General features: G+C 32.0%; 1 protein-coding gene across 3 annotated transcripts in view; it reads right to left on the bottom strand.

Moving 5' to 3' along the window:
- Window positions 1–3,312: 3,312 nt before the first annotated feature.
- LOC129216048 (microtubule-associated tumor suppressor candidate 2 homolog) overlaps window positions 3,313–26,156 on the bottom strand; it is a 121,570-nt gene continuing 98,726 nt past the window's right edge. For all 3 annotated transcript variants that reach the window (XM_054850192.1, XM_054850193.1, XM_054850194.1), the window contains 9 exons: window positions 24,987–25,068; window positions 21,560–21,664; window positions 20,698–20,753; window positions 20,487–20,592; window positions 19,315–19,487; window positions 16,497–16,616; window positions 12,822–12,919; window positions 12,597–12,742; window positions 3,313–5,604 (listed from right to left, as the gene is read on the bottom strand). In XM_054850192.1, coding sequence (XP_054706167.1) covers window positions 4,670–5,604; window positions 12,597–12,742; window positions 12,822–12,919; window positions 16,497–16,616; window positions 19,315–19,487; window positions 20,487–20,592; window positions 20,698–20,753; window positions 21,560–21,664; window positions 24,987–25,068 — 1,821 coding nt within the window. In that variant the 3' untranslated portion in view covers window positions 3,313–4,669. The remainder of the gene's footprint in view (window positions 5,605–12,596; window positions 12,743–12,821; window positions 12,920–16,496; window positions 16,617–19,314; window positions 19,488–20,486; window positions 20,593–20,697; window positions 20,754–21,559; window positions 21,665–24,986; window positions 25,069–26,156) is intronic.

Below are 26,156 nucleotides of genomic sequence, written 5' to 3'. Positions count from 1 at the left end.
CCTAACCTACATATAACTATGACAGACATTCAATTCTTATTTTGATTAAACATACAGCTTCTCTATAGATTGCACAATAAATTATGGGTAGTCTAACAGACATGGTCTATTTCAAATAGACGCTCCAAATTTTGGAGTGTCAGCCCGCCATACATGTTTCAAAGAGTTTTTTTTTTTTTTAAGTAATGATGTGAAGTTTTCAAAAACAATTTTTAGTGCCTTGTTAACAATTCTGTGCAATGTTCTTACAACACATTGTTTTTTACCCTAATAAACAGTAAATTTGCTCATTTAAGTTTTCATACTGCTTATTATCGAGATTTTCAATTGGATTTCTCCAGATTACCTTTGGTCCCAGTTAGTCCAGATAAATAAGGTTGTGCTGTAATTGAGCTGTCAAACATTATTAAACATCCTATGCTATTAAATATTTTAGTCTTGTGAAAAGAAGTAAAACTCTGCTGTTTTTCTAAATTTGTCACGAAACTGTTTTGAAACTGCCTTTTAAAAATAGATTTTCATATTGAATAAACATTGGTACACTGGTGTTAAGGTTCCCCAAAATTTGGACATTTTTTACTTTTAATTTGGTTTTGAGAATTTTTAAAGTGGCCAAGTTTTCAATGTTTGTTTTTGTCTTTTAGTTATTTTATTGTTAATAAGTTGCTCAAGAATATCAGTAGGGAAGTTTTGACTGGTTATGAAATCATAAATCATTAGACATAGAAGATGTGGACCAATGAAAAAGATAATGAGAACACTTAAGTTTAGATGGAAATGGTTGCTATTCACTCTTTTATTAGATATTGTCTCCAAAAATATTTTATGCAAAACCTATTTTAACGGGGCCAAAAGCTGTTGTTAAACATATGTTCAATTCCATATGATTTAAATGTTAAATCCCTCGTGCCTCTAGGTGCAAAAACTGTTTAATTCATCTGTGGTAGTTTGTATCACGTTCTACTCACACACCCCCCCCCCCCCCCAAATACTTATTGTATGACTAAGTCCTTTACAGGGGATTTTATGCACCCATCCATCTAAAAAAAAAGTTAAAACTTGCCTACGGATAAGATAAGTGCTTAGCAGTATTATCTCAAATGACTAAACATATCTTGATTTAAGAATTCAGAATATTGTTCTTATTCTGTCAGTTTTTTAATATCATTTTAGTTCAGTTTATTGTTCAGATTTTTAGTATGGGACAGATTACTGGGGGAAAATAAACTCCGGCTCTTGGTCATAGACATTTTTTATGACAATGAATAATATTCTGATAAAAATTTTACTCAAAGCTGTACTTATACATACTTTCTATAAAAAAAAGTCAGTTATTTAAAAGACAGGGGCCCAAAGGTAAATTCTTCTAACTATGAAGCCATAGCTTTGTAAAAGCTATTGCTTATTTTATAATTTAAATATATAAGCTATATTTATAAAGAAAACTTTTAAAGATTTTAGTTTTATCTTAATTTCTAAGTTGTGTAAATACTAAAGTTGTCTAAATACAGATTTTTTTACGTTTGAACTAACGACGACAAAGATGGGGGGAAAAAACTATATCAAGTATATATTTTTTTCTATTGCTAAACATGCAGTCTTATTCACTGAAATGAAAAAAGTATTTTTACTTAATTGGCATTCATCTGTATTTGTTGCATCAAGTGTAATGCATCATTGATGAACTTAATATTTCATTTTAAAGTGTATGCTACTGTTATAACCTCTAAGATACTGTAGTAAAGCAAAAGCTGTATAATAATGTTTATAAAAATTGTTACAATAATATATACATCAATTTTCTGTTTTGTATTTATTACTTTCAAGTTTATTTTTTCATGCTTAAATTTTGTTCAGTTGTGGGGAAAAAATTGATTTTATGTTGATGAATATGCCTATGTACTTTTCTTATTTATGATGCAAATATATGGTTGAATTTTCCTTTATTTGACTGTAGGGAACAATTTGTATTAAAAGATTTGCTAGTCATTTTTGAAAGTATAGTTTCATATTTATTTGACATTGTTTCATGTATTGGTTTTTAAATAAAATTCATGGATTTTGTATTTTAAAATGTTTATATTAAATATTTTTACAATTTCAAAAGCCAAGTATTTATTGAACAGCATCCTTAAAATCAATTTAATTTCATGCAACACAATAAGTTTTCATTTTGCTACAATATTTTGTAAGTTTTTAAAAAAAATTGATGCACTTTCAAACAGTATCTAGGTTATTGTGACTAACATTAAAATGCATTAAATGAATCAATTAACCAACGTTTTGATGGACAAAAATAGGAAATTACTGTGCATCAAAACATTAGTTGATTGATTCATTTAATTTTCAAGCACAAAGGTATTTCCTCTGCATTCTTTCTATTGTTGCTACATTGAAAACAAATCCAGAGGAGCCTTTTTCTTAGATGTCGATGGTTACATCAACAGCAAGAAAGTAGTCATTTTAAAAGTTGATTTTTGGTTAAGAGAGCCTGTTTCTAATTAGTAAGAAAGGGGAGGAGGGAAAATACTATACTAGCCTTTACTTTTTCTTATTATACTTCTGGTACCAATCTTATTATTATACCTTTCTAATTAGTATTATTTCCCCACTTAATTACTAACGCTTCTAAAGTTTAGCAAGTGATGTTTTTATTATTTGTTCTGATTTGCTAAATCTTTGTTGTAAATTTAGTAAATGACACTAGATGAAAAATAAATGGTTCATTGGCAAGAAAAGGTGTTGCTCACAGGAGCGCAGCATACTTATGTGAAACATCTTGAAACTTGCTCAACGGGCTTTTGAGATATAAATTTAAAGTGTTCATCTTTTAGCTTAAATGGTATTGCAGATATAGTGCATTTTCTTGTGTCTACGTTAATTGATTAATTTTTCAAATTCATTGAAATTCGTGACAGAATTAAAAAATAATAATGTGAGAAAGTAGGATAATTTTTGTTGAATTTTGACACAAAAAATGTGAAATTTTAATAACTCTAATGTGTACTGCAATCCGTTTCTATTAGAAAAATATCCTGCTAAACTATGGGGAAAATATGAGAAATTTTACATATGGGCTCCCTTGGGTCAAAGTGAGATCAATAAGCAATTTTCTTGACTGCTCAAAGTTTTTTTTTTCTTTTATAATTTTGACTCTTAAAATTATTTGGAAGATTTTAATTTTGCCTTAAAATTTATCAAAAGGCTTGACTACTTGAATGGTTTATTTTTAAACCTAGGTTTAAAATCATACTTGAAATGTTATTTATTCATTTCTGAAATAGTTTTACTGGAGATACTTTACTAACACAATTCTTTCACATAATCTCTTTATTCACAAATTCTTTTTACAATTGACAACAAGCCTCAACATACTTTCATCTTTTTCTGCAACATATTTACATGTTTCAATGCGTGCATTCATGTGTAAGCTTTCATGTGCAGTTTTTTCTTTGAAGGAAGGAATGAACATATGATGCAATTAAATTTCAACATTCAATAAACACATTGAACATTAACTAGCTAAACATGTAAAGTAAGCACTTACAATAAAAACAAAGTTATACATAATAAGTTATTGCCACATGTGAACACAATGGCAGCTGCGTTTTACAACTACTTATAAATATTTCGGCAGTGAGGTGAGCTATAAAAGCAAGAAAATATTTACAAAGAATTAAGTATTTAAGACTCCTGCTTTTAAATTCACTCATTTTTAGGTAAACATTTACACAGCACACATGAAACTTCTTTCTGTTCTCTTGTAACATATTGGACGAATCATTGGAATGTCAGAAGTAATGTTAAATTTTCTTGAAAGCAAATTATTTTTATCTACAAGTATGTTCAATAGATCATTCCAAATCAAGAAAACTAACCTCTATATATCAAAACTTACCAGCTTATCAGGTTTACATTTTGTTGTCAATGAATTAAATAAAATACATCTACCATAAGTTAGCTCAAATTTATGTTGACTAGATTCGTTCAATTATTTAATTTGTCTGTACAAACACAAAGAGTTTCAGAACTAGCTCTAAATAATTCATCACTTCAAGAAATAACGGTTTATATATTCTGAGGATTTTAGGATATATTTATCCACTTAGAACAGACTATATATACATATCTATATATTTCCCGTAAAAAACACTGAACTGATGCAACAATGAAGCTATGGTTTGTTTTTTCACCGGTAATGCAAATATTTTTCTAAATGTTTTAAATGTAAAAGATTTCTTCACAAATAGTCCTTAGGTATTGAAATCAAAATTCAATTATAAATAAGTTTTAAAATCATCTATAAGAAAATCCAAAATGTAGTGTATAAGTTTTCAAATGCATTTATGATTCTAATTTCTTTGTTCTTTATTTCTAATAATATTCAGAGATTGTATTTTAAGTAGAAAATAGAATTAAACTTTAAACTCTTGAACACTTATAAAAAAATCTCTAAAATATATTAAAGTTGACAATAAATGAACAAGAGGAACATGTAACTTTTCGTTTGTTTAAATAAAACATTAAAAATTTAAAAGTAACGAAATTCGACAAAATAATTTCGATATGCCAAAACATTGACTTACCACTAATCATTGTATATATATATCTTTAATTTAAACAAAGCTCATTCAATATCAACAGACAAATATATTCACTAGAGGTTGTCTTAAATAGTTCTCCAATGATCAGCAGTATCACAAGCATTAGCCTCTGTATTTTGAAAATTTTCAGTTGAGTGTGCAGATGTTATTTGAGTTGGCTTATTTTCTCTACTGCTGTCTACAGTTACAGAAGTTGAGATTTCTGTTGCTGGAACATTAATCTGTACAGCATTTTGCTCTGTGTTTTTTTTGAAGTTATGATTCAGACTACTTTCGGCAATGGAATGCATCGTGATAGGAGTGATTTCTTTGGAAGAGTTGCAACTCGAAACTTTACTACTGTCTGTATCGGTCCCTGGTTCTTTCATGACCGCGAATGTCATGTGATAAAACGCTTTGGGATCGGCGAATTCAGCCGAGCGAGACATGTCCGTTTCAAAATTAGATGGCCGACTTACCTGCTTTTCTACCATACTCTGTGACATTTGCAACTCATGTGTACTTCGTTGCTCTCGGATAATTTCGAGTGAGGCCATTATTTGTTCTTTGTGCTCTTCCAGGAGTGCTTTATGTTCGGGAATTGAATTTTCACTGCTGACAGAGGAAGCCATGCTTTCTGTCACCGACAGGATCATCTCATGCTCATCAGGATGCTGACCACTTTCGCTTCCAGACTTCTGTCGCTTTTTGTTGCATTTGGGTGAGGCTTGTTTTGACACCTTTCTAGGTGTGCTAGCGAAACTAGGTGGCAGAGGTGGTTCGGAGAGGCTCTTTGGTTTTCTGGGGCTCGGTGCTAGATAAGACTTGGATGCCTTTCCAGGTGAAGTTTTGTAATTGGATGAAAATCCAGGCATGATTCTTTTGTATGGTGTTCTAGGAGAAACGCCCAAAGATTCGTCTTTATCAACGTAAGTAAAAAATACTGATTTTGATAATATTGGTGGAGCTGGGGATTTAGATGGCGTTGTTGCATCATCAGTTTCTTCCCTTGTTTCATCAGCTGCATTTGAAAAGTTTAAAAATAGTTTTAATAGCATAATTGATATTAAAATATTGATAACGCTTAAAGATTCATTTTAAGGATTAAATGCAATCAAAAACTATGTAAGTTTAGTTATAGTGTCAAAAATCAATAGATGCAACAAAGGTTATTTTTGAAGTTATGAAGTTTCATCAATGTTTGAGCGAGGAGTGAATGAAGCAACTACAATGGAAATCTCAGTAGTACAAATTAATTTGGTCTGAGCTCCATTTGGATTGAGGAAAGTTCAGATTTACCAGGTGGTTTATTTAAACTCTTGATATTAACTCAATAGTGATCTGAGAAAGTCTGTTTCAAATTAATAAACAATTTTATCCTTGATGAAGCATGAGTGCTTAGTACTGATGAGTGCTAATGTACTGTTCATGCGTCCCTAGCACAACATTGCGTCTTGTAGCCGAATAAGGTCATTATGTCGATGAAAATTTATTGAATTCAGTTCTACAAAAGGTACGAAGTTGTAATATACATTGTATCTAAACGTTTGCTAAAAATAGCTGTCACTAAAAAACTTATTTTGAATCATAGTTATTGACTTTTTCTTTTTTGAAATCTAATGCCTAAATGTTATCGAGATTTAAATAGATATGTATTTTTCAGTATAGTTAAGATTTTTTCTCTATAAGCACCGAGTTACCTAATAATTTCTATTCTAATAAATTAGTTTTTAGTAAAAATTTCAAAGTTTTTTTTTCTCTTTCCCTTACAGTCTTTATTTAGTTTATCTTTGAAACATGTGGGTACATCTATCACCAGCTCACATTATTTAGTTTGTTTAGCTTCAAAAGGAATCATAGAAGTTTCAATGCTGCACCGCGCTGTCACGTTATACTATCAGTTTCATTGCTATTTTGCAAGAAACTGTTTGCAATTTGAACTTGAATGATGGTTTGAAGTTGTTACTATCTCATCCTACATTGAAACATTCTATACAATGTAATGAATTATAGAAACCTTGTGATACTGTAAAATCAAGACTTTTTAACATTTAGAAATTTTTGTTTTCTGTTTCAAAGTTACATTCCTTTCGTTAAAATAATTTATTTTACTTCAAATTAAATTTTTAACTTGGTTCAAAAGTTACCCTAAGTGGCAGTATAACTTTAAAACAGGTTAATAACTCCTTTTAAAGTTTTTATAACTATTTACTATATTTTGCTAATTACACAATGTTTTTTACCAAATTAATAGTATTACTGCATGTATTGGCATCAAATATAACTGGAGCTGTTTAAAAAAAAAAGAATTTGTGGATGAAATTGTCCAGAATGATTGAAGTACTGAAAGAGAAATAAACCGTTGAATTGATTATGCATAAAATAGATGGTGTGCACAATGGGGTGGTTGCCTTCAGTCAAGAGTACTACTTTTAGTCATTGAAATTGATAGAATGAGCAAAAAAAAAAAAAACATGGACCCAGAAAATACTTTCATTTTCCCAACAGTTTTTAAAATTTTTTTTTAAATGTCCGATTTTGAAAACAAGGCATGGTCTTGATGACGTCACAAATGATGCACTTAGCTGCATCTTTCTACTACGTTTCCACGTTATGATAACCAAGCAGCGAATTAAAATTGCACTCTACACTTGCTATCAGCCATATCGTTACCAATACACGTGAGTAAAGATGCAAATTAAATATTTTGCACTGTGAATGGCAACACAGAATGGCATTTCATCATTTGTGATGTCATCGGCAGAAGCCGTAAACAATGAAAGCGCTCCAATTTAAGTAATTTTTTAAAAACATTAAATGTAAACAAATTTATTAAAAAATGGTCAGATCCTACATTTTTTAGCATGCCCTTTCAGAAAAAAATATTTTAAAATTTTGGAAACGACCCCATTTGGAGTCACCCAGTGGCCAGTGATATAGTTGGAAGACTTTTTCTACGCCAAGGGCTTGGACACAGGCTAATTTACAAAATAAAATCTCAAGTTCTGCCAAATAATAAAATGTGAGCATGAATGCACACCGACATCTAAGGAGAGGAGTCTTTAGGCGAGACCCACGTGATAACAGGCCACACAACTCCCCTCCCCCCCACTTCGTTACGCCACCAGTCGTCGATCTATGAACTTGGCGCGAAACTTTGAAATCAGTGCAGTTTACCAGTTAAACAATAGTGCTTCTTGCTCTGGTTGAAATAGATGAAATAGGGAAATATGTAACTTCGGTTGCACATTTTTGAATACAATACTGTTGGATTTATCTCATCCTTTCCACGTACCGAAATGTAGAGGCAATTAAAATATATATATATAATATATGTTTTAAGTGTCTGCTGAGTGAAAGTGAGTCAGCGATTTCCACTTCCGAACAACCTGCATGTGAAGAAAAAAGTTGGGCGCCTCATGGAATAAATTTTAAAGTTCGGAGGTAAGTACTTTTCTCAGATAAACAAATTTACATTTCATGCATTTAAGTTCATGCAGTTAAGGTTACTTAACTTTTTCTTCATCACACAAACAATTGTCAGTTTCCTTTCTGATATCTTTGTCTATAATTTGTAATTTCAGTATACTGCTTTAATATTTGAAACGGTTAACTTGCAACTTTTTATTTCTTTATTTTTTCAACGTTTTACACGCATTTATTCGAAATGGATTTTCCAAGCTGACAATATACATATGTCAAAATTTTCTGCAAATATACTTGTTGCTATCAGAAGCAACGTAACTTGGTGTTGATATTCAGTTAATATGTAAACAAGTTTAATGAAACAGGCTTTTAACTGAACTAATCTTATATTTTCGGTTTCGATTAAATTGTTCCATATGCTAGCATGTGTTATTTTGATCAAAAAACATTCCTTGATGGGCTTCCGTAGTTCTGAGGTAGAAGATTAGATTTGAACGCCGGAGGTCGTGGGTTCGATACTCAAATATTTCCCCCCAACTACGCCCCTCTGATGTCATTCAAACAAGCTGGTTCTGTGCGCAAATTAAAAAAAATATATATGGTTTTTTTTCACTGTTGTCTTTAAGTTTTATGATATTTATGCACAAATTGTGGTTGAGTTAACGGTATTCATAATTTCTGGGCTTGCGAAAGATTACTTTTGAGCAGTGAATACGCAACGTGTTTTTGCCAAATGCTCTATGCTTGTTTGTTTATGCTTAAAAAAAGGCAAAATGTCTTGAACTACATATTTTTTGAACTCCTTGGGTTTTCTGTTAATAAGCTTTTAGGAACTCTGAAACTGTAACATTAAATGAATTAAGGGGCTGTCCATAAAGTATGTTGCAAAATTTTGAACAAATCCGCCCCCTCCTTGTTACATATAACGCTGCTCAACATGAGCATATTGTTATAAACAACGCGTGATGTCACACTTCTTGTTATCCCCTCCCTTCCCCCTGTCACACTGAATTCCTAAAAGAGCGTACTCAGCAAAATGTTGATCTAAATTTAACATATATGAGGTTTTAAGTATTGAAGAAAGTTGCTAAAATGGTCATTCTATGAAAAGTTTTTTGAAAAAGGTTACATTGTCATCAGTTAATGCTTTTTAAAATAATTTTTCAAAAGCCTAAAATGATAAACTATGAAAGCCCCCCCCCCCACACACAAGAATCATTAGCAGCAGAAAAAGCTGAAAATGGAAAAGTAGCCAAATTCCAAAAAAAAAAAAAAAAAAAAAAAAGGCTGCTTAGATATTGAATACATTTTTTTTGATGTACTACATACAGTATTCATGATGTCGTATAATTCATTCTTTAATTAACGTTTTTCAAGTTAAAATCCTGTGCAATTTTTCGAGAGTGCCCACTGAAGGGGGGGGGGGGTCGGAATCATAGTCTCATAGTAATGATAGCTTTTCAACGGCTATAGTTATAAATAACTGTGCCCTTGAAATTTTAAGGGAGATGGAGGAGATGTTTTTGGTGTATTTTTCTTGAAGTTTTCATAATTGAAGGGGGTAGGGCACTGTTTACTTTGGGGGATGGCACCCAAGCATTCATGTCTTTTTAAAAGCATAAATTTTCTCAGCTAAGTTAACATTAATAATCTGGTATTGTGTACTTGAATTTGATGTTATGTCTTTGAAACATATTGCAGTCATGTTTCCCATTTACTTAAGTAAAAATGTTTATTTATTTTTTAAAATTTCATTTAATTCTTATTCAAATGCAATGGTAAAATTATTTTTTGTTTTGATGTAATTGTAAAATGAAAGTTCATTTATTTATTTGAATACTTCTTAAGACTTAATGTTTCAATACAATATACGAGTAGTTAAAATGCGGTTAGTTTAAAAAAGAAATTCAAATGAAAAATAAAACTGTGTTTATTTATTGTTTATTTATCACTTCGTTTTAACATGATTGTAAAATAAAATCGTGTTTAGTTATTTGAATACTTTGTAAGATTTATAAATGTTTTTATGTAAAATACTATGAATTAAGCTTAGTGTATTTTTTAATGTATGATTATCGGTTCCTTTTTATGTTTTCAAATGAAAAAGTAGAACTTTTAATGCTACTAAAATAATAGAAGACAATAATAAATAAACCAAATAGTTTAATTAAACCAAAATACTAATCCAAGTGCTCACTTCCCAATATCATTGTGGATCCAGGAACGATGACGTCATTTGCTAGTTGGATGGCCTTCCTATCTCGAAGGCCTCGCTTTAGGCATCATTAAAAAGAAATGCAATATGGTAATACAGTGAAACCTCTATGAACGACCACCTCTATTAACGACCAATTTTCCATGGCACCGATTTCCCCCCATATGTACCTAATGTTAAAATACCTCTGGGAAAGACCATCGAAACCTCTCACAACGACCGGCATATGGACAACTTCAGCTGTAACAAATGCTAGGAATTTTTCGTTAGAAACCAAAAAAGAGAGAGACAGTAAATGAAAAGCAATAGAACATTTAGTTTATACACATATCAGTCTTCTCTTGTTAACAAAAGTGGAAAGAAACCAGAATAAGGGATTAAAATCGATTCTCCTGTGATTTCAAACACGTTCCTTTCTTGTCTTCTCCTGTTCTAAACATCGAAAATTTCATAAAAAAAGAGGGCGTAGTTTTTCGGACCCTTGGGAAGTAAAAAGGTTGCACAGGTATATATATCACCAGTCAAGTCAGGCGTGCGTCCCCTATCATTGAGGAAGGGTGATAAGAATAGAAGTCTTCTAAAGAATTGCTTCTTGGAATTTCTTGGTTACTACGGGAGAGGGGGGTTGGAACGGTCCAATCCTAGGTTATAAGAGTGAACAAAATCTACAGCTCATTCGCATAGCTAAAGGATTGGTTTCAGTTTTGCATTGGATCTGCATTTGATCAACACCGCAGTAAAAATGTCGAAAAAGCAAGTTTATCTCACGCTCGAGAAACATATTGATGTTATACATTTAATGAAGGTGATGAAAACGCAGGGTTGACGCATGCTGTACGACTAAGGCTGTCAGCTCAACAAACTCTAAGAGAGATAGATAATCTTATATTGCACTCAGATTGCACTAATGCTGAGGACATTAATAATTTATTTTTACAGCTAAAAGCTAAGTTGGAATCTAAAGTTGTTTCAGAGAAAACTAAAAGCCTGAAGCAGGCAAATCTCTTTACATATTTTAACGCTACTAAATAGTGTTTAAATTTAAAAATCATGTAAAAAGTATATTTTACATTAAAATTTCAAAAAAAAAAAGGAGAAGTTTCTTTGTTTAAACATTCTTATTCTATTGTTTTTGATTACCCTGCAGGAAGAATATGAATAATTTCCATAGGTGCTATATTACCTTTGCATGTTAAAAAATGACCTAATGACCTCTAAGAGCGACCAACTTCCATTAACGACCACTTTTTTCAGGAACGGAGAGTGGTCGCTCCTGAGAGGTTTCACTGTACTGTCCACAAATTTTCTGAACTGTGACACAAAATTTGCTAAATAAGGAAATTTTTTGGAGTCACAGAGACCTCTCATCATGATACATCTGATCTTAAGTTTGAATTGTGATAAGGGCATTCATGTTGTTCAACTATATAACACATCTGATCTTTGGTGATTCATATCCCACTTCAAGTTGCAGGTTCCACTATAATTCATACAGGTGCTCTCCCCCCCTTAAGTGAACAAAAATAGCTAAAGCTGCTTTTTGAAGACTTATGTTTTGAAAAATGTGCCCTAAACCCCCCGATTTTTGCTTGAAAATGACACTTATCTGCTATCTTCTTGAATCAACCCCTCCATAACCAGAAGCTGGATCTACCCTTGGAACCATAGAGACACTTATTCACGGTCTGATTTGCCAAACACAAGATGGTCAGTTATTGTAAGAAATTATATGCTCCACGCGGTTACATTGCATAACACTTGACAGGGATCCCAAGATTAATAACTTGGGATCTCCATAATTGCGTAATGGGGCTTTCCCCGATTGCCTTCTGCGCAGATGCATGAGAGCGCCTGGGTTATATGGCTAAAGACAGTCATGAAGGCATGACTGCAAAAAAAAAACCTCCTGACCGAATAGCGGGAAAACTTTATGGCATATCTTTTGTCCGCTATTCGGGAAAAGGGCTACTTGGCTGCCCATCATGTATATTGTGAGTAGAAAAATAAATTAGTTTGTGTGTGTTGTGTGAACATGGTCTCTTCAATTCTCTCCCTCTCCAAAATTTGATTTATGACGAATGTGACAAAGAAGAAGGGGCGAAAATCCTCTTCAGTTATAAAGATTACATTGAAAGGATCAAGCACATTCTAGAAATAATTCTATTATCAAAGATTGCTCAACTTGTGCCAGTCGTGCTCAAGCTACTAACTACTTCTTAGAGAAAGAAGTACTACATTATATCCTCACCTCAGAGCAACAGTAAGAAATCTCAGTGTTATTTCTGGGATTAGATATCTTACTGTTGCTCTGAGGCGACAATATTTCATTACAGTATGCAAATGTACATCAGTAGTGTATGACAAATTGTTACCTTCCGGAAAGGATCCTGCTAGCAAGGATTGCTCAGCTTGCCGCAGTCTCCACTGAAGCTCTTCATTTTCCATAGATAGCCTCCTGTTAACCTTTGCTTCTTTCTCATATGTGGTACGAATTTCTTCATTTTCAGAGCATAGTTTCCTAGTTAAAAAAGAAAAGTTTTATTTTTTTGGCTTTTGAAAAATAGTTGATATTGGGAAAAAAAAGAATAATTTTTTACCTTTCTAATTTCGTTTTTTCATTCATTAAAGCCTCCAAATCTTCTGCTCTTGCTTGAAGCATTTTGATCTTCTCTCGAGCAAAAGGCAAGTCCTCCAACTAGAGGGGAAAATAAAAGGGGGGGGGGGGATTAATGTAGCTGATGAAAAAAAATGGAATTTATAAAGTAACAAAAATTTAAACAAAGTGATTGGTTTGTTGGCCTATAAAAAATTTAAACAAAATTTTATGATTGTGTTAAATAGTGTGCATTATTGGTGTTGGGTCATTCCATAGTGACAAATGTAGCATTCGGAGACTCTGTTTCAATGCTTAACATAGTTTAAAACGTCTAATGATCATTTACTTGTGGTTTTGCAGAATTTTGTGAAAGAATAAAACTTATGTGTAATATTCATGCAAGAAAACACAGTATAAATCACATAAATTGGTTTTTGAAACTAAATTACTATAGTATGACGAACGTAACATTTTTGCAACCTTGAATTTGCAACATGAAGTTCAGCTCTCATTTTCTCTTAAAGTTTAGGTAGATATTATTGTAAAAAGAGTACAGTGCATTATTTTCATTCCTTAACTTGATTTTTCATGCATAATAATACTCATTTTTCTTATAATGTGATGGAAATGAATATTTCTTCAAAATATGGCGCGTGACGAACGGAACCGTAAAGAACGTAACTCTGAAATTACGTTTGTCCCGGTTACTGAAGTCCATTTTAGAAATAAGACTCGTTTAGTTTTTAGACCGTTACATTATTAAATATTAATTAATAAGTAAGCACTGATACTTTGTTTTAAAATTAACACTTCTACCAAAAACTTTTTCATCATGGATGAAATAAATGCTTTTTCATTGGCTTTGTACAAAATTTATTTTTTTCTCCTCTGTTTTGAAGTGAATCTCCCACCTTTTTGTGTGACGGAAGTGACATAGTTGTTTTTTAATTGCCGCTTAAAATAATGAGAAGTGATAGCATTTATAAATTTAGTTTTATTAAAAATATTAATCATTTAATTTCAAAGCTAAACTTAGGCATATATTTGGATTTTGATCCCTTTAAATGTTTTAACTAATGCAGGTTTTCAAGGTTTTCTTTGATTCAAGTCAAGTCAGCAGTTTAAGAGCATAATTCACACTGTTAAGGTTTTGCCTTGAATTTAGTTTTTTAAATTTTATTATCAAAATTTATTTTATTATTACTCTTACTTTTTATTGCTTTTAGCAACAGTTAATAGGCGGGTTTCGAGTAATTTTTAGTTTTCTTAATGTTTATAATCTATATTCTTCATTAAAATATACAATTGTCTTGTGATTATGCCTAAGTCAGGCGCAGAAAGAACAAGAGCTTGACATGAGAGGAAACTTAATAATAAAGATAAATCACAATAGAATAAAACACAATATTGTTACTTCTATCGTGAAGCTTTAAAACACACACTTTTTTTAAATCACTCACAAGCGGTTCTTTTTCCAAAAAAACTTATCAAGAAATGTAATCTTCTTTACGAAAACAAAATCAATTGTAAGGCTTAGGGCGGTAACTTACTACAAAATACCATACTTTGCCATCAATCTTTGAGTTGAACCGCACCTATGCTTCGGTCACTCATCTGGTGTGTTAATTCTACATTAGCTACCAGTTTTTTTTGACTCTCTTGGCTATTCCGGGCTCTCTTGGCTATTTCTATACCGGGCTGATGAGTGCTAAAAAGCACAAAACTGCAGTCCTCGGATGGAATAACTGAGCTGGTGGTGTATTTTAAGTATTTCTGCCTTAACCCTTGCTTAGTCTGGTAACTTACTACAAGATATTGTAAGGATTGTTTTCTCAAGAAGGCTTCTTCCAGGATCTTTATGACTTTCATTTCTGCTACAGTAATTCCAATATTATTATTATTATTTAGCAAGGTAACATATAGGCCTATTTTTTCCTGGGACTACATGGAAGAGCACGCTTTTTGAATCTTTCCGTAAACTTAGCATGATGAGAAAGGCGAAGGTACATTATTTTACAACTCTATACAAAAATAGATTACTAGCTTTTCTGCAATTGACTCTCATCTCTTGACCTCATTTTTGATTCCTCAAGCTACTCAATTTTTTTAAAATCTTTATGTATTTATTTATTTATTTATTACTTTTTTGCTGTAATATTTGCATATGCTCAGCTGTTTTTTTCCTGTCATTTTCTTTTTGTTTATCCGTCATTTTTGCTCTGCTTTAATTCTTTTTTTTTTCTTTTTTGCTGCCGTTTTTTCCTAAAGTACAACCCAAGAAAATTCCACAAATATGTGTTGAAAAATCAAGTTAATTGTAGCGAAAATTACAAAACAATATACAGTGACATTAAAAAAATTATTTCAAAATATACCTTTCATTTATTTCTTATTGAACTAAATGTTCGAAAGGTGCAGTGTTTGTTTCAAGCGATTATGTTCGTCACAGTCAATCTGTTACATTCGTCACGCTGATAATTGTTTAAATAATGTTTAAAAAATTTAACATTTCAAATATATCTTAGGTAAATCTTGGGAAGAGAACAAAGTAAAATTTTTCTTTTTATAGTCCTATGAAAAGTGTGTTACGGAACATACGACGTTTTGTGACGGACGTAAAAGGCTGTTTAACCCAGAATTCAAATAAGGCTCAACGAGAAAAAAATAAAAATTCAATGAAAGAAATTAAAGAACCTGAAATCTCACAATACAAGCAGTAACAAAAAAAAAAGCATAAATTGTATGATTAAAAAATTGCAGGTCGCGTTTCATAGTTGAAATTTACATGTTGTTGTTGAAGATTTTCAAGCAGTAATTATTCTACACACGGCATCTCTCTTGAAAAATGTTTTACCAGATTCAAAAACTAAGAATGTTATCTCTAAAATGATGCATAATACATTAATATTAAGTTTGAAATTTGATTTTGGCCTACAGGTTGACATTTTCGTGGAATGACCCTGTTGTTTTCTTTAACAGTTACTATTTGTTTAGGCTATAAACAACTAAAATTTGAGATTTACTTATGCAACCCAAATTGAATTCGATTGTACAGAACAGTTCTTATATTAACAGTATTAAAATGATGATAATTGTTTGCAAGAGAATAAGCACCAGCAAAATTTCAGTATTTCAAGCTGCTTGTAAAAGAAAATCATTTTGAAACAAGGAAAGTATACATATTTGTATCAAATACATGATTAGTGATAAAAAGAGGTATCAGTTCTGTTTCTATAAGGCAACCCATGTTGAAAACATCATTTAAATTTTACATATTGCTAATGACTTTTTAGTTCTGTGTTGCATAATTTTTTATTTCCTTTTTGGTGAAATGGAAAACCAAAGACTCAATCATACAAGAAAGAAGGGCCATGTAGGTTAGAGTCAAGTTTTAGCAAGGACTCAGATAAGCTCTATTAGTTGTCTTTCAATATTTGAGAAGTGAAATGTTTGGTCATTGAGATTCTGACAAGTAAAATAAGGAAAATAAATAGGTTATTCCAACTGCCAAAAAAAGGAAAAAAGCTGATTGCTTTTTAAACCTTTAATAAATACAAGTTATTGTAAAAAGTTTTTTTTTTTTTTTTTTCTGAGCTTTAGATAAATCTGTGAAAATCTCAAACTTTACTTTTCTGTTTATTGTGTTCTATTTTAACACATGTGAGACAATACTAACCTGCTTTCCCATTTCCAAGTTTTGTATTCTCAAAGTATGCAGCTCTTTGTTTCTCATTTCTAATACTGCTTTTAAGCTTTCTACTTCTTTTTCCAAGTCCACTTTGCAAGTAGTTACCCACTGAAAAGTAAATCATTATGAAGTCAGTTTTCAATGCCAAATGAAAAATGACAATAAAAGTAATAATAAGTAGTAAAAGTAATAATGAAGTAAAATAAGTAAATAAATGCTAAGGAATGAAAAATACATCAGGAGCGCATCGGGTCAGCGCATAAAGATGAAAATTATACTAGCAATAATGATAAACAAAGTGATACAGCTGTAGGAAAAAGTGAGGAAAACTGCTGCCGGGTTAAACCGACCCCTCCTTTTTCTGTGTAATACATTCCAATATCTTCTGAAAAGAATACCAACTTTTTAAGTGACTGCTGTAAAAAAACAGTTGAAGCTGTATTTTGTTTAGGTCCGTATTTTTTTTGAAAAATTTCTTAATTTTATCTTATATCTTTAAACGAGCAATTCTTGTGGGTATATATATATTTCTTATCTCGGAAACGGCTCTAACGATTTGGATGAAATTTTGGATTTAATTGTAGTTTTGCATTCTAAGTTAATCTGCAGTGCTTTTCTGTAAAAACGCAATTTTTTACAAAAAAGTTTTTTTAATATAAAGTCTAATTAAATTAAGCCTTGAAGTAAACAGAGTTGACGCATCAGGCAGACGATTTGCAACCATAACAATGAAAATTTGTCTTTTCTCGCTTTAAAATTTTAAACTTGCTTAGGGTTGCCAGGCTTGGCTGATATTGGCCACTTTGGCTAATTTCAAACACTCTTGGGTGAAAAAAAATTCAAAAGCATTATGTAAGTCGATGTAAAAAGTAATGTCTTTTTTAAGTGAAACTATTGCTTGACAGTCTTATTTTATTTATTTGTTTTCTTTTTACACTTCAAACAGTTTTAACATGTTTTTTAAATCACGCATCTAAATTTTATTTCGAAGAAACGTATGTCTTGAGACTGTTTATGTTTTGTTAAGACAGTTATCATTTGTTAGAATGGTTTGTGGATCATCAGTTTTGATGGATATCATGCTGTATGTAGCATTTTCTGGCATAAAGTGACCAACTACACTAAAAGTACTTACTCAAAAAGAAAATCTCGATTGGAATGAAATAGTGAAACGCATCATAGTATGAAAGGAAGTATTCCGTTAAAAACCGATTTCACCATAGCGAAACTGGCTCCAAGGTCAAAATATTTTAATTACTGACAAGAAAATTGTATAGTGGAAACAAATGTGACAGATACTTTAAAGCAAACTGTTGATTTAATTACATTCAGAATCTTCTTTGTTTGGTACTTTAGTGTTATAAGAAGGTTGAGTGCTTAATATTTCGTTAATGTGAAGCTTTTCAAGTATATTTGGAAAAGTATTGAACCTTAGAAAAACACGAGCTGACAAAAAATAATTCTTTTAAAGCCGAGCGAGGCTCGGTCGTCAAGGTACTGTCTGATATTAAGGTGGTAAAGATCCAATTCCATATCTAAAATACTTTTTATGGTGTGTATAAATTCACTGTATATTTAGCAGGCTTGTTATTAAAAAAAAAAAAAAAAATCGCAATGGGGATGGAGCTACAGAAGGCATGTATTTAATGTATATGCCATATGCAGTGGCATCGCTGTGGGGGGGGGGGGAGGAGGGTTTGCCCCGGTTGTCACCGTCTGGTTGGTGAAACCCGAAGTCAAATTGCAAATTTTAAAAAATATAAAGCTAAAAGGCATTTTTAAGACAACCTTTTTGAAAATTTTTGGGGAGGAGGGGGACACCACAAATTGCCGCCCCAGGTGTCACCCATGCTAAGTACGCCACTGCCATATGCCGTTGAGAAACAACAAGAACGTGCTAACATTTGTAAAAATACATTAGTTTCTGAAAGCTGGGGGACCCCATAAATAACGATCCTGGTATTTAGTGCTGTATTTTAGCTTAGTGATGGCACAGTCGTTATTTTGCCAAGGTTGACAAAAAAAAATCAATAAAGTAACTATGTGCATGAACACTTCTAAGCAAGGGTGCCCCATATAGGGGCACAAGTGAAAGCCCCCCTTAGAAATGAGAACTTCCTTGCTTTTAGTGTTTTCTTTGCTAAAATGTATAAAAATTTCTTTTCCAGCCAATGAATAAGTTATAAAAAATATCAAATTTTAATATCTCTAATCTGTATTGAAATCGGTTTCCATAGGGAAAATATTCTGCTAAACCATGGGGCAATTTTTTGAGCCCCCCTCCCTTAAATTTTGCATACAGGCACCCTTGCTTCTAAGCTCAGAATATTGCCTCTCAAAGAAATAAACTATGCTGACTAATTTCTGTCATAGAAATATTTCTAAATTTCCTTTAATATCACTTAAGCTTTAAGGTGTGGTTTTGCTCCACTTTATCCAAATAATAAAACTTCAAAAAACTAAAATCTTTTTAATGCAAAAACATGTTTTGCTTTTCACAAAAAGAATAATTTTCCCTTTCATTATCACACTGTCAATTTCATATAATAAACACATAAGAGTTATTACAGTTTCAAAATCACAATGCTTATGAATATGTTATTTAAAAAAAATATTAAGGTATGCATAGAGTTTGGTCTTACATAAACATTTCAGACTTGTGTAAAAATTAAAATTTTCCAAAAGTAAAAATTCAAAACACCTTAAGAGAAAACTTGTTTCATTTGAAAGAAACAGCAACTCCTTTGACAATACATATGGGCTTACTTTGTACATTATGCCTTTGGTCTTTTACATAGAAATTTACCTGTAATTTGCTGTCTGTATCTTTACGCATTGCATCTTCCAAGCTCATGGAATGTTGTTTCAGTTCAGCACATTTCTTTTGAAGTTGCTCAATATGCTCTTGCAGAACTTTGGTACCTTGAGTATGTTTCTCTTCCAAATCTTTTATTTCCCTTTCTTGAAATGATCTCATTTCTGCAGTTGCATAAAAAGAAAAATGTCATTTCGAGTTGATGATATTCCATGACATTGTAAATCTTGATCGTTTGTTTTTAATTTTAACTTTACAGTAAATAGGAAGATTAGGTTGCAGCTTTAGAAAGAAAAATCTTTTACAGCTATACTACTTGAATAAGTTAAATAGTAAGTTACCATCCTTAAGCTGGGCTACATGCAATAAACTGAGCCCAGTAATAATCTGGATGTCGTAACCAGGCTGTTCGTATAGTAAAACCTGTGAAGTTGACCACCCTTGTAAGTTGACCACCTGTCTAAGTTGACCGCTTTTTTCAGGCACGGAATTAGCCCTTATCATATAAATCAACCTTTGTAAGTTGACCACTAAAGTAGGGCACCGCAAGTGGTCAACTTACACAGGTTTCACTGTATATGGCATATACTACAAGAATGTTTATAAGAGTTTAAAATAAATACATCCATGCAATAATTGAATTTTTTTTCAATCCATTTTAATCAATTTCATCAAATGTATTTTACTATTAAATTAATCTGAACTCTTTGGAGCCCTAGGCTTTTAAAGAATCGTTTGCTTTGTCCCCCCCCCCCCCCTCCTGACTTAGGCCCTATTAGTGATCAAATATGCTTGCGTACCTCAAAATAGCTGTAATTGCAGGGCTGACAAGAAAACATGTTACCAAGTCTGAAACTAGGGGCCCGGCTCAGAATCAGAGGTAGCATGAGTTTTATGGGCCCAGGGCTGACAAGAGGTCATGTCATCCTAGTCAGAAACTAGGTACCCATCCCTTGAGGGCCCGGCATGGAATTGGATTAGTATACATTTGACAACTTTTATGGGGAGGAGGGGGACCCTGCACATAAACTGACCAAAACTTTGTTTTCCAACGGCCCTGCATATTTAATTTCCAAGGTGAAGTTTATGATGTCATTCAGTTTTATTTTCAAAATGTAAAATCAATAAGGTAACTAATGTTTTTTATAAATTGATTATATTACCTTCTCTTTGAGTAAGCAACTCTTGTTCCAATTTAGATATGAGTTTTTCATGTTGTGCCTTAATTTCTTCAGATGAAGTATTGAAATTCAATGACAAATTTTCAATCTGCAAAGGAAGATATTTTACATGAATAATTTAAAAATATGAATAAAGACGTTTTTAGCATTCATTAATAAGTTCAACAAATAATCCTCTGGTAAAATAACTTGCCTGTTTCTGATGATCATCATTAAGCTGATTAATTTCTTCTTGATGTTTGGCATTCACTGGAAACAAGAAATACAAGATTAATGAAAGAATTCTTTGATAAAGAAAAAAAATAGCTGGTTAGGATCAAGGTTAGCAGTTGCTTTTTGTGACATGGCCACTAAATTTTTAAAAAGTGGCAACAAAAAATATGAGTCGCTACTTTTACCAACCCCTACTGTGTTATTAATTGATATTAGTGCCATTAATTAGTTACAAACTGATAATTGAAGAACTTGCTGAAAAAAAGAGGTAGCTCCAATTCCAATGTTTTTAAAAGGTTTGGTGTAAGAGCCTAAAATAACAATCCACTTTTTTCAATTTTATTGAACCAGTTAAGATGTTTGCAATCTCTTTAAAACTGCATTTATAAGCAGAAAATTGAATTTTTAAGCACAGTTGTTCAGTCGTTTTTGGGCTCCCTGAAAATTCTGAGGAGAAGCTCAAACTTTCCGAACATTTTGAGTGATAAGTAGGGCACAATTATCCCAATGTGACACCCTGGTGGCACCCCTATCATTGCAAGAAATGCCACACAATCTCAAAGGAGCAGTTACCAAAAAGGGAAGAAATAAGAGACTTAACATATTTAGGGGCCATTGAAACTGTAGTGCCCAGATCCATGGACCTGCAGGACCATGAATTAATCAGGCCCTGCATTTATCCATGTCAAGGAAATAGAAACTTAAATTTTTCAAGAGACATTTTCAACAAATCTAATACTTTTGACAAAATATTCAATATGATGTTAGAGTTGGAAGAGCAATTTATTGGACTATCTTAATTTTACCTTTATGCCATATGGGTATCTAAGATCTGTACTTACATTCAGCAACTTCTGTTTGGTAAACTTCAAACAATTTGTTGGATAAATCATTCAATTCTTGACAGTGATGAGCTTTAATTTCCTCCACTTCTCTCTCATAGTATGCTGTGGAATTTAAAATTCATTCATTAATATTTTTTTAGCTAGTATTCTTAAATTAAAAGATTATGAAAAGTGAGATGACAAGGGTAACTGTACAGAGTGTTCATAAAGTCTTGCGCTGATAAAGAAAATTCAATTAAAAAAAAAAAAAACTATTTAAGATTTGTACATACTAATGAATTCTTTTTTAATAATTTGATCCTTACCTCATTAATTTTCTTTCTATTAGTACAAAATTAGCTAAATTCATCAACACCGAAAACTGAAAATGGAGTCGATAAAAGAACAGAGCCACACATGGGAGTGGGGTGTCTTGAGGGTTACCTCCCCCAGAACCTTCCGTTTTAACACTTATTGCCAATTGTAAAATGACAGTTAATGTCCTCAAAAGGACTATTGTTACCAAACACTGACCCCCTAGAAGTTAAATTGTGACTGCACTAGTGCCTTGTGCAAAATTGAAAATCATCTAAATCTTAACAGAAACATGAAAGGTGCATACATAGAAAACTAATAACATTGTGAAATTTTTTTAAAGATAGGTGTTTCATGTTCATTTGAAATTAATAAGGTTTTAGGTCTAAAATAACTTTTACACATCTTGAAGAGAAAAGGGGAAATTCTGTCCATTACTCATCCTTTTCGTATCCTATCTATTGCTTTGTATCAACAGAATTGTCGGTGTCAGTTACTGGGGGTGTATGATAGTTAGCATGGATTATAAATCTTAAGGAGCTGGCACTGCCTATAAAAATAGTTAAAAAATGATGACTTACCGCAGAGTGTAGGTGGAACGCTGGAAGGGTAATCAGGGGTCTGTCCAGGATTTTTCACAGGGTCCGTTTTTTGTGAAAAATCAAATATTTTTGTGAAAAATCAAATACTTTTGTGAAAAATCAAATAATTTTGCAAAAAAAAAAATATATTATTATTATTATTATTATTTTTTTTTTTTTTGCAAAAACGAAAGTTTCGACTCTTGAGATGGTGGAAACTGCATCATTGACACTTAAAGTTGAGTGTTTTCCCTCTTTTCTGTTGAGAATATCATTCTTTAGTACTTTTCTAGTATTTGGGGGGGGGGGGGGAGAGGCATCGCTCACTGGGAGATGGGCACCCCTCAAGTATCAATATTTATCTACCATTCTACATCATGTTAAATTATACTAGAAATGTTATTTGTATAGTAATTAAAACAACTGTAAGAAAAAAAAAATTCAGTCAGGGGTTCAGCATTTAAATTTTTAGCGCAAGACACTGTTTAAGAGCACAGAGTTTCGTTTAAAACTTATAAATTCCGTGATTTTTACAAAAATAAAAAAAATATTTTATTTGTTTATTTTTTAACTAAGCGTACTAAACATCGAAAATGCGAAAAATCAGATTCCCATAGCGGATGCAAAGAGATTGCAATCCTCAAAGTGAAGGCATCAAAAGTATAAAAACGGCTTGTAAAATAAGTATTTTGGATAAAATTATTTTAGGATTGCATTTTAGAGCCCTATGATAAACATATCATTAATATCTTCACACAGTTGAAGCAAAAATAATAATAATAATAAATAATTAAAATAAAAAATAAACGATCGATTCAGCATTTTAATTATTGACTCATAAAAGAAAATGGAATTCCGCTTTAAAAACCCGAAATAAGCTTTGTTACAAAAATAAAGAACCCTTTTCATTTATTTGCATCCAAATAAAGCGAAGTTAGCTAGAAAAAAGAATGAAATATGATTCTCATATCGAATGTAAAAAGATTTCGTTTTTCAAAATGTAGGCATCTATAGAAAAAAAAACGGTAAATAAAAGAGTTTATTTTAAGTTAATTATCCTTTTTAGCATCGAAAAATCAAACCCATATAACTTTCTCCCAAAATAACAGTTTAACATCGCACCGCCAGGCGCTAAGTGGCGATAAACAGTTAAACATCGCACCGCTAGACGCTGACGCTAAGTGGCGATTAGTTTGAATTTGGTAACCCTATGTGAAGCGATCACATCCCCCCCCTACTACCCTTTGCAGTTCTAAGTTCATTTCGCTGTATATTATTGATTATTAAATCATGAGTGGGGAGAAAAGTGCTTACTACGCCTATTCAGAGAATGTTGACGCTTTTTCAAAGAAGTTTACAACAACACCGCAGCATAAAACAAACAAGCAAAATTATAAACCAAACTGACTTTCAGCTGTTAATTTCTTTCAAAGAAACCAACAGGCATTATATTTATTTGGCCGTAGTAATTATTTATGGCTTGCAGGAGCATCACAAGAGTGCCGATTTTTTTTTTTTTTTTTTTCTTTTGCGAAATTAGCTGATTTTGTATAAGTTGATTCCTCTAATTTAACTTTAAAAAAGGTTCCAACCATTATCGTTTTTATACAGGAAATATGCTGTATTATTTTAATTTGAGATTTGCTCTTTCAATAAACAATTTGTGAAAGATCCGTTTTTGTTTATCAGAATTTTGTGAAGGGTCGGTTTTGGTTGATCGGGATTTTGTGAAAGGTCCGTTTTGGTTGATTGGATTTTTGTGAAAGGTCCGTTTTGGTTGATCGGATTTTTGTGAAGGGTCCGTTAACGGACCCAAATTTGCTCTGGCCAGACCCCTGGTAATGAATGGGATACATTAATAATCGGACACATGAATTGGTTTAATGGATGGGGTTTATTAATTGATAGAATTAAAGAATGAGTTGAAGCGTTTACATAAACGTCCGAAGAGGCAGACGATCCTATTCAGTCTCCCCGTTATTCCAAGGAGACAGAAGTTTGTTTCTTTTCGTCGGGCGGGGGGGGGGGGGTGCCCTCTTCCGTGAGTGGGACAGAACTTAACAGGGAGTTAGAGCAAATAAAAATGAAATTAACTCAGAGGATCCAGAAGCAGCCAAATGTTAGATGAGATGTAGTTGCATGAGCGTAAAATAGTTTTAAAAGTCTAAATACATTAAAGGCTCAGAAAATGAGTTAACCTGAAGCAATGTCTTAAGCATGTCTGTTACTGGTGCCCGTTACCCTCTCTCCTCTCTCTATTTTTTTAAATTAATTTTCTTCATCCCTACAAGATGTAATAAACATCCTGTAGTTTACTACAGATCCATCTTTAGTTAGGGAAAGGGGGGGGGGGGCTATAAACATAAAGATTTTTTTACTGATAAAATATATTTATTTAAGAATAAATAAATGCAATTAAAAATAATAAATTCAAAATCCATCATAAAGTATCCTTTTCTCCTTTCCTTTCAGCTTTGAAAAAGTTAATTATTAATTGATATTTACGAATATATTTCATACAAATAAAAATAAAACTTAAATATTCATACCCAGATCTTGTTTTGTAAGTTCCAGTTTCTTTAATGTGCTGTCTAGTTCGGCGGTCAAATTCGGCACTGACAAAGCACTGAGCTGTAACATTAATTCATAACTTCAGAATGACTTGTATAAAATGCAGATCCAAATACTTAGATAGTAACATATTCATGAATTAAAATACTAATAACTTTGAATGCTGTCATGTTAAAAGCAGGGGCGTGCACATAAATTTTGGGGCCTGTCACAAATAATTTTTACAGGCCTCCCTCCATATTGTTCACACCTATGTCCCTACATATATTTCACCCCTAATTTTAAAAATCTCGAGCCCGGGCCAACAGGTGCTCCTTCTCCCCTCCCCCTTGTGCATGCCCCTGGTTAAAGGTATGCGCCTACAGGATTTACCCCCATTAAATTATAAGAATTATAAAACTTTTCCACTCGATAAATATATAGTCTTGATTTTATCCCTCCATTACATCTATCTTATAAAAAAGGAAAAAAGAGAAAAAAAATGAATGAAGAAAAGATATTTTACACAGCTAGCTATTTGTTAAATAACTTCATGAATGTTGTATGTATTCTTTGAATTTGGAACAAAAAGCTTTTACTCTTTTTTGGAACTTATTCATTTCAAATCAACCATTTTCGTTTGTACTAGAAAAATTGAGGATTCTTCAGAATGGAAATAACATTTTTTAAAAGTAACAATGAAATATTCAGTGATTTATTTTTTTTTTTTGCGATTGCAGTTTTTAACGTGTTGGTTTGTTTTTGCGATAACGATTTCTTAATTGCTTATTCTATTTCACAACAAAAGATTAAATTTTGCTTTGAAATTTCTTGCAGCTGTTTCAAGCTTAAAATTTAAAAATAAGCTCAAATTATCACATATAGTTCCTACAGAGGCTGATTTGTATATACATATATATATATATATATATATATATATATATATATATATATATATATATATATATATATATATATATATATATATATAGAGGCTGATATATATATTTTAAGTATGTAGCTTCCCTTGAGCTTTTATTAGAAAGCTATTGAAACACCTATCCCTCTCATGCTTTCAGTAATGCCCCAGATATGATGTAAAGATTAAATAAAAATGTCCTGAGGAAGATTACATTCTTAAAGTAATCATCTCTCCTTTTACCAATATC

Source organism: Uloborus diversus, chromosome 2 (assembly GCF_026930045.1).
Source record: "Uloborus diversus isolate 005 chromosome 2, Udiv.v.3.1, whole genome shotgun sequence".
NCBI classification, from domain to species: domain Eukaryota; kingdom Metazoa; phylum Arthropoda; class Arachnida; order Araneae; family Uloboridae; genus Uloborus; species Uloborus diversus.
This window is presented reverse-complemented; position numbering and strand designations above follow the sequence as displayed.